The sequence below is a fragment of the Canis lupus genome, chromosome 3 (genome assembly GCF_048164855.1).
Source record: "Canis lupus baileyi chromosome 3, mCanLup2.hap1, whole genome shotgun sequence".
In the NCBI taxonomy this organism is placed as follows: Eukaryota; Metazoa; Chordata; class Mammalia; order Carnivora; family Canidae; genus Canis; species Canis lupus.
In genome coordinates this window covers 15,665,782-15,675,456 of record NC_132840.1, presented here as the reverse complement: position 1 = coordinate 15,675,456, position 9,675 = coordinate 15,665,782, and the positions used below count along the sequence as shown (strand labels likewise).

General features: G+C 39.0%; 1 protein-coding gene across 1 annotated transcript; it reads right to left on the bottom strand.

Annotated features, from left to right (window-relative positions):
- Window positions 1-257: 257 nt before the first annotated feature.
- CLEC3A (C-type lectin domain family 3 member A) lies at window positions 258-8,657 on the bottom strand. The gene is made up of 3 exons (XM_072811426.1): window positions 8,419-8,657; window positions 3,818-3,901; window positions 258-1,864 (listed from the first exon to the last, which is right to left on the bottom strand). The coding sequence occupies exons 1-3, from the start codon at window positions 8,531-8,533 to the stop codon at window positions 1,473-1,475; spliced, it is 591 nt and encodes a 196-aa protein (XP_072667527.1). The 5' UTR covers window positions 8,534-8,657; the 3' UTR covers window positions 258-1,472.
- Between the last annotated feature and the right edge of the window lie 1,018 nt (window positions 8,658-9,675).

Below are 9,675 nucleotides of genomic sequence, written 5' to 3'. Positions count from 1 at the left end.
TCTTTGTGGGGAATTCTACTGTGTTGGAATAGGGGATGGGTCAGGGCCTACCAAAAACAACTGTAGGTACAACTTTCTTTTTAATATTCTCCTCCTCTCTTCAGACTACCTCTTTATTGTCACATAAAATTATTCTCCTAAGATATCTAAATCACCAGTTCGATCAGATCTAGGGTATTTCCTCCCCTCAAATTGTGCCAAGTTTGATATAAACTAACGTAGTTTGAATAACTAATCAACATCCAAATACATCCACGTCGATCAGAACTCAGGCTTTATTATTGTGCAGTGAAAAAAACTAAAACTTAATTCCAAGCACATGTAATTCGAGTTTGCAAAGAAAGATATTGTTCATAAAACATATTCAATATTTAAAGAAGAAAATGACATTTATTTGAAGAACAGAATATACTTAGAATTCCTGGCTTCTAAAAAGCCCATTTCCCCTATGCCTAAGCTTTGTAATTTCATGTTAGGCAATAAAGTTATTTTATACAATCTAGTTAAACTATTTAATGGAAATAGCATTTGACAGAATAAAATATTGCATAGATGTATGACTCCAAAATAATATTATTTAAATCCAATGTTCAACCTCCAAAGGTAGATTGCCCCTAATAGACTTCAATATATGCTTGTTTACACATATATAAGTACATAAAGTATGTAAAGGAAACTGACATATATAATATCAACCCTCAATTTCATCTAGGAGGATAAGGATACTAAAGCAAGGGAAAAGTAAACATATTTTTTTCCTACTTTATTTTCCCATACAGTTTGCTTTAGTGTTACCTATTCAAGTCAGAAATAGTAATGTAATTCTGGGACTACAAATTGACCAAATATCCTGTTTTATCATTCCCTTTCAGGACTGGACCGGGCATTTTCAAAATCAGGGTGTGTATATGGTGGAGGAAGAGGGTCATGAAGAAAACAAAGTTAAATCAGAACATTTCTGAGATATCCATGTTCTGATGTGGCAGACAGGATGCAGGTCCCACCAGGGGATGCAATGACTCAGAAAGGTTTATGGGCTAGCAAAATGCTATGACTGGGTTGGAACAGATTGGGCATCAGACTAAGAGGTTTCTAGGTTATATTGCTCCCAGAATTTCTGATTTAGAGAATGCTCATCAATCAAATATAAACTTCCAAGAGAAAATCTTCCAGGTAGCTGTTGTGTTTTTAACAGACCTGGTTTCTGTACAAAGGAGAGGGCCTAGGAAAGTGGGAAGGATTAGATAGCCCATTTTGCAGAAGCCACATTAACATTGTGCACATAGCTGGATCATTATTTCTGACCTCCTATACTCCAAAGAGAGCAAAATCACAGTGAAATGTGGTAGCAAAATTGGCTGACTCGTGTTTACCTGTGGACACAAAAGAAGCCCATGTGACAATTCTGACTTACTCTTGTGAACCATCAGCCTGTAAATCGTGATCAATCTTGCATTTTTGAGAAGGGTCTATTAAGGGATAATAAATTCACATATGTACCTCTTGGTGCTACGACAGACCTCATCACTCCATTTGCCCTGAGCTGACTGGGAGAACAGGGCACAGTTTTCACGCTTACCGCCATTAGGCTGTGCGTGGTCCCAGTTGAGGAAGGAGATGGTGACTCCATGGACATCAACAAACTTGCCCTCTGTGACCATGTCATTGATGCCCAGCCAAAAGTCATTGACACCTGGCAGGCTTCTTTTACCATAGTCTCGGAGGGCATTGATTTCGTCAGAGTTTCTGGGGATAACCAAGGTTCCTCCCTTGGAGATGCAGTCTTCATTGGCTTCATGGAAGTGCTTCAAACCTTCTGAAGCAAGGTAGCATTTCTTGTGAACTTTTGTGCCTCGGAGACAGACTGTAAAGATGTGAAATTTGGTATATTAATGTTTTTTTAGTATTATACATCCAGGATTGGACTTGGAAAATAGTAGTTAATATTACTATTAATTATAGTGATGTGTGATCATAATTATAAATTAACATTTATTGGAGATTTTGTATGTGTCAGACCTTGTGCCAAGCACTTTATAATAATGAACTAATGTAATAATCACAATAATCCCATAAAGTGAGATTTTATTTCTCTCACCTTTACATATCAGGATATTGAGGCCTAATAGAAGTTGTTACTTATAACGACTTTGTGTGTAAAAATGCAACTTATGTAGCATATAAGATCATAACTACATGAACTCAGGTCTGTCCCACCCTCAAGGCATTTTTAGTTTCATGCTGCTTTGATATACACATGCTTGTTTCTTTGTGTAGCTCTATTGTATGCTGCTTTCTTTGGAACTTTTGGAACTAAAGTATTAGTATTTCATAATTATTTAAGAAAACAAACAAAAACAAGAGTCTGAATTGACATATGGAAATAAAGTGGTTTTATTATGCAGGTAACTCAGCCCTGGTAATATTGTTTAGGTTATTCAGGATAAACCAAACATAAAGATAGTTTTAGGGCAAAGTCTGGAGAACCAGACTCTGACATTTACTAGGTGTGTAATTGTTGGAGAAAATACTTATTTATTTATGCCTCCGTTTTCTCATCTATAAAATGAGGATAATCATAATGGTACCTATCTCATAAATTGTTGGAGGACTAATGTTTTAATGTTTGTAATGTATTTAAAGTGCCCAGCTGTGGGCAAGGCATTAATAAAACTCTTTTGCCTTCCTCATGGGCATTTAATCTTCCTTTGGCTTTTGTATTCTCTTCCTGGAAACCTGATAAATGGAATATGTCACCAGTATGACTAGGCAAAGTTGCTTGTGGTAAAAATGACCTTGAACTGGTAACACAAAGCTGGCCTGGGAGTTATAAATCCTTGATGGAAAGCCATAACTTTAGTCTTCCCTAAAAGCAGTAACTCTTATAATTGGACAGGTCTCTCGCAGGACCCTTGAAGTTCTGCTTTTGGAGTTGCTATGTGAGGTGTTGGATCCTGGAGGTATAACTCTTGTGAGCAAGGGCTATTCTTGAACCCACCCAGTGTGGCTCTCTTTTCCTTAGCCCGTGGGAGCCAAGGAGGGTAACTCCTGGAAGACAGGTGTATAGCTGCATAGGCTGTTGGGAGCTCTACTCCTTTGTAAAGAGGAATGCCAAGCTGTGCTTCTAACCAATGGCTTTCCATTTGCATCTGGTCCTCCATGTGGTCAGACTGAGTCCTGTGATCCCGTGTTTAGTTGAACCTCAGCAGATCTCCCAGTGGGCACTTAGTAAACATCTAATGAATGCTAAGTATCTTCACCAATGAATATTTGCTTCAATTCTGTTTCATTGACTATTAGAGAAGAGTTATGGACAAACTTTTAAAATGCATTATTCAGATGCCTATTTTTATTTCTATACCACCTATATATAGGAGAAGGGAGTGGAAAATCAAGCTGATTTCCCAAAACAATTGTCTCCCCAGCTTTTGGATCCTTTCTCCTGGATACCTCTCTGGCTTGTCAATCTCTCTCTTTTTGTAAAGATTCATTCGTTTGTTTGTTTGTTTGTTTGTTTGTTTGTTTGAGGTGGGGAGGGGCAGAGGGAAAGGAAGAGAGAAAACCTTGTGCATACTCTGCTGACTGAGTGTGGAGCCCAATGCGGATGTCATGACTGTGAGCTCATGACCTGAGCCGAAACCAAGGGTCAGGTTCTTAACCAACTGGGCAACCCAGGTATCCTCGGTTTGAAAATGTCTCTTTTAAAGAGTGTCACTTAGAACTTGACATGTATTGTGGGTATAGTTTGAATTGCTGGAAAATCATGATTTCTTTTCCTCTGTCTTTTGAGACAAAGTCCTGATACGTTGGGTCTTACCTGTCTGTAGGGCTTGCATTTCCTTCAGGGCATTGACTTCTCTCCAGAGCTTTTCAACTTGAGTCTTCAGGTCTCCATCCTTTTCTGGGGATATTTTAGGGTGGGGTAGGGTAGGAGGAATGGAAAGCATGATTAAAATAAGATAAAAATAAAATAAAGTTTTGGAACCCAGAATCTAAGCTGACAATCTAAGGTGAGGGTGGTTTTCATGAAACTGGGCCAAGTGTACATGGAAATTAATGCATGAAAGTAAGTTGGTCAAGAAGATTCATAAGAAGTTGGTCGTGGTAATTGTACTAAATGGTCCTTCTCTGAGACAGGGCTGCTATACCTCTCCAGCCCCATTTTGTGGGACTCTCCCCCTATCAGGCATCAGACTTGTTGACTTTCAGAGCATCTTAGAGCGAGGTATGTCATCTTGGGATCCACTCTTTTGGGTTCCTCCTGCCTGGAACACTCTTGCTCCAGTTCTTGTCCATCTCCTCACTGAGCTGAAATATCTTTTCTAAAACTCTTCTATGGTGATTGTCTCTATATTAGCATCTGTCTGACTGATCTCTTCCTTTGAGCCTTTACTTTTCTTGGGAGAACTTTTCTCTATAATTATTTTTACTTAATTCGATGTGTCTTACTGTCCATAGTGCTCCTGATGATTAACACAATGCTTGATGTATAATAGCTGTTCATAGTTGAATGAATAAACAAGATTCTAGGACTGATGGGGACTGTTTTAGAAATTGACAGTTTGAACTCTTCAAAGGCAAGAATTATAATAAACCATAATAAATGACAAAAAATATTAAAAGCCATCATGCACTGTGTAGTAGGGGCTTAATTCTTTCAATATTCCTGTGAAATAGACACTCTCAATATCCTCAGTTCATAGAAGAAATAGAGGCACAGGAAGCTGAATTAACCTGCCTTAGGCCCGCCAGCTCATAAGGTGTGGTCGGGATTTGAATCTCTTTTACTCCAATTCTGTGCTTTCATATCCTTCTGATCTGCTCCTGCAAAGTAATTGCCTGATCCCAAGCACATGGCCTTGGACAGAGAAGATGCTTAAAGTTTGGCATGGTTTGTCCCCATCTGCCTCATTATCTATTTGCCTTATGGGGAATCTGTGTTCTGCTCTGGATTTTTCAGCACGATACTAAATCCACAGATGTTGATTCATCATCCTCTTAAACATGTGATTTGCAAGCCAGGTGTTTCCACATTGGGTTAGGAATGCCTTCTGCTGTATCCAGGGGTGGACCCCACCTCTTGTTTCACTTGATAATGCACATCAATTTTGTTTTTGTTTTTTTTTTAATTTATTTTTTATTGGTGTTCAATTTACTAACATACAGAATAACACCCAGTGCCCGTCACCCCAATTTTGAAAGCATCCAATAGCTCAGCTCAGAAATATAATAACCCAAGAATTTCCTCAAAGAGACCATTCAACCCAGAATAAATATAAGGGCACATTCAGAATGGAAAACCATCAACTGTTGGAGGCCTGGTTCACAAAGACCACTAAAGACTTGCTTCCAAGTTTCAAGTTGTCAGCCATACCAATGTCATCCCCCTTCCCTCTCAGCTTCCTGCTCCATTCTGTATAAATATGCGGCCTCTACAGGGAAGCTGTAAGTATTGTAATTACCATGAAGACATGAATAATATTAGGCTCCTGGGAGATCATTATGGAAATCATTATCCAGGTGGCTTGGCTTCTGCTTCTAACCTTTGTGACAAATGTGGATGTGCTTTGTCTACAATGAATACAGGGAATAACTACTTCAATGTAAAAATTAAATTGTATTCATTTGTGCAACACGTAGTTTGTTGAGACCTATGAATTAAAGGCCAGGGAAATTTTGTTTTTGAGCTAAGTCACCCAATTAACATTTTGAGTAAAAGACCAAAAAACTCCCTTTCATTTTATTATTGTTTTTCTCCAAAAGTAGTTTCGGTATAGAAATACAAAAAAATTCCTGGAAAATCACCAGTAGATATATGAAATATACCTTCAACCTCATTGACAACCAAAGAAGTGTCAACCTTTTTAGCAATTAAAGAAATACAAATTAAGAGAGATATTTTGTTTTTTGGTTACCTTGACAGAGCTTAAGCTGATGATTCAATGTTAAGTTGTCAAAGTATGTGGGAATGGTCACTCTCATACACTGAAGATGGGAGCAACGTGGGTTGATGCTATTATTTTGGGAACCAGTTGGAAAATGTGTTGAACATGCAGTTTTCTAGAGGTGTATCATAACACCCTTCCTCGTATGGGGTCAGTATAGGTACACAAAGCAGTTCACTGAGGCATTGGATCAAAAAAGATAGATTAGAAGCCACACAGAAGTTCATCAAGAGAGAATAGATAACATGAATCATGACACATCTATGCAGTGGAATATCATAGGGTCATTAAAAGTACTGATATATCCCTTACACTGATAGTTATCCAAGATTCAATAGATGAGATAAATGAATAGCCAATTCTTATTCGGTTAAAAACAGGTTTTAATTGTGCATTAGAAAAACTCTGGGAATATTATTTCCCAATAGGTAATAGTGAGTAATTTTGTGAAGAGGGCTGGGAGAGAAAAAATGGCTTTCACTTTTTTTTTTGGCTTTCACTTTTGATTTCATAAATTCTCAGGTGCTTAAAATGTTTTAAAAGCGTGTGCGTTAGTGGGGAGAGAAGCGTTTGGTAAGTTTAGGCTTATTACTTCCCTTACAGCTGTAGAGTCCGCTTTCTTGGACCTAATAGCGGAGACTCACAAAAATTCCCTTGGGAGGATGATGTTGAAGAGGTATGCCCCGTCAGTTAAAAAGCAAAAAGGGAAAAGCATGTGTGCACACTTGCATGTGGTTGGGGGTGGCGTTGGGGAGCTCTTGGTGCTGAAGTGAATGACTTCAGAAACATGCCCACAGCATACACACATCTCCTCTTCACATCCCTCCCCACATCCCTACTGGGTGGTCACCGCTTTGCCTCTACCTCCCAGAGCTGAAGAAATGCTAGCAGTAAAAATAGACCACATCACACGGTATCTTCCCTGCCCTCATCTTCACCAATATAGTTTATCACTCACAAGAAGTATTTTAATCTTCTATTTAAAAGAGGTAACGAGAATGTTTAATATTTTATAAAGGAAAAAGATGCCACTGAAGAAACTTCGCATCAGATCTAAATCATAGAAATAAATGCCCCCTTTTCAGGGCACTTCATTATATTCAAAACATGACACACCAAGAGAAGCCTCCTTTTTACCCACCAGCCGTCCACACTGTGTCAAGTCCAGGCTTGCACTTTGTTGGTATGTTTTATTACTAATGAAATAAAATTGATAAGGAAATAGTATCATATATATTGACCTTGAAATACGCTGGTAAGAAAATGAAAATGACTCAGAGGATAAGATAAAACATCACTCTGTCTCTCTTGATGCTTTTTCCCTCTTGCTATGGTTTCAGCATATTCCAAATAAATTGCTATCATCTTTGTTCTTTGCAAGGTTTGTTTTTTTCTTTTTTTCTCTCTCTTTTTTTTAAAAAAGATTTTATTTACTGATTCATGAGAGACACAGAGAGAGGCAGAGACATAGGCAGAGGGAGAAGCAGGCTCCCTGCGGAAAACCCAATATGGGACTCAGTCCCAGGACCCCGGGATCAAAGCCTGAGTCAAAGGCAGACGCTCAACCCCTGAGCCACCCAGGTGCCCCCCCTTAAAGATATACTTATTTATTTGAAGGAGAGAGAGTGGGCAGGGGAAGGGGCAGAGGGAGAGAGAATCCCCAAGCTGACTCCCTGCTGAGCATGGAGCCCACAGGGCTCGATCTCAAGACCCTGGGATCATGACCTGAGCCAAAACCAAGAGTTGGTTGTTTAACTGACCGAGCCACCCAGGTACCCCTGTTTTTTCCTTTTTTTGTCTGTTAACCCAGTTCAACCCGCTCAGATTTGAGGATTGCTTAGAGATTCAGTATTGCATTAAAATGTTTTCGAACACTATGTAACTTTGCATGTTGAAATATTTTTAAGTTTAAAAAGAGGTTCAGTTTCTCTCCGACATGAAAAAGCTTAAACATGCAGTATAGACTGTCCTTATATTGTCAGAAGTGTGAAAATACACCTACATGATAACCAGTGACGAAATGGTCTATATCTTTGACTACACATTTAATAAGATTATAGTTATCTTAGAAATATATTTGAACAGCTATACTATGTATAGAAATGAAACAGTATATTTTAATTATCAGTCTATTCCACTTGATCCCTTGCTCATAAAAACCAGATATCCACATATCCAGGATATCCACATATCCCTCTGAAGAGCATTCTGCGTGGCAAAGCTTACTTGACAAAGGCTATGCAATACAAAACCATTTTCTATTAAGAAAAAGGCCTGCCACATGATTCCTTTAAATATCAAACTGTTCCAGAGAATTAAAAGGCCACTCTGTCCCCTGAGTTGCCATATCCGCACGGTGGCATGTACTATCACCAGAGATAGTTCTCCTGGAGAAGTTGGGAAATGAACATTGCCCAGTCCCTCCCCACACTGGGCAAGCCTAGAATTTTGCTGGACTGAAAAGCCCCGTTACCTTTCACTCGGCGTTTGCTGTGCTTCCTGGCTTTAAATTTGGATGTGTGGCTGGTGGTCTGGTCCAGGAGTAAGGTGATAACCAGGAGGTAAATTACAAGTCCATTCTTTGCCATGGCTCCTGGGCAAGTCTGATGACCACCTTGCCAGCTCCTGCGAAGTAGTTAAGAGGCAAGAAGACTGCACAGCCACATCTTGCTCTGGAGAGCCTGGGCCAGCTTTATAAAAGTGCGTGTGAAGGTTGGCTGGAATCCTGCTGACGAAATGTTTGAATTCCTCGGCTGGCCGCAGCATAAGGTGGCCCATTGTTCTTGTCTCATGTTAGACTTTTTTAGTTTTTAATGTTCCCGTTACATTTTCTACTTGACTCGCTTTTTAGAGCGTATCAGAGTTAACTATGGGATTAAGGGTTTTGCCTGCTTTCTTCTCCTTCTTTGTCTTCTTTTTTTTTTAATTTAAAGGGCAGAAAGTTTGGAGTAGCTCTGTGAAGACCCCAATATTTAAGCCCTTGATTTGGAGCTCTGCAGTTCTTTTAATGTTCTGGGAAATTCAATTCCTTTTTCGGGGCGAATAAATAAAGCACACCCCAAAAAACTAGGAAAGCTACTGCATATGCGTGTGTATATGTGATGCCAGAGTTATACACACATTCCTGTGTCTACACAGCTCAAGTGGAACTTGGGAATGGCTTGCTCACAGTGAGTAACAGGGTTGGCCAAAGTAGATAGTCCATGATAAAGCAGAAGGCTTTCTAATAAGATTTTGTGGATTCATCAAGAATTACAGTTTTGGGAAACACACTTTAGAATGAAAAGGAAATTGAGAAGGTGAATTATTTCTGTAAGAATAATGTAAAATATCAACTATAGCTGTTTTGCAAATCCCCATCACCCAATGCTTTCTGCCTTGAAATTATCCTACTTAAATAATTTCAAAGGGAATATAGAAATAAGAGAATAATAGAGTGAAAGATTTGGTTTAATTATTCTTACCTTAACAATGGGCTTTTTAGGACAAGTATTAGGAACCAGACCGACTTTTGTATCAAAAGCAAGGGACTTCCCTTATCTTTCATTTTCTTTTTGAGACAACATAGGAAGAACCAAGGGTTGATTGATTCCTTCTGGATCTTAGGAGAAAACCACCGTCTAATCTATCTTCATTGCCTTCCAGTGAAAGCCTCTTTGTACCCTACCCACGTATTAACACCAAAGTAAGCCCGCTGATAGAGAAAAGCCTGACATAATTTAGCAATGTA

Bases quoted from the DNA above. Each gene is read 5' to 3' on its own strand.
- CLEC3A (XM_072811426.1), bottom strand. From the start codon at position 8,533: ATGGCAAAGAATGGACTTGTAATTTACCTCCTGGTTATCACCTTACTC. The intron at 3,902-8,418 runs GTAACGGGGCTT...AAATATCCCCAG, and splicing joins CAGCAAACGCCGAGTGAAAG to AAAAGGATGGAGACCTGAAG. The intron at 1,865-3,817 runs GTAAGACCCAAC...ACATCTTTACAG, and splicing joins AATGCAAGCCCTACAGACAG to TCTGTCTCCGAGGCACAAAA.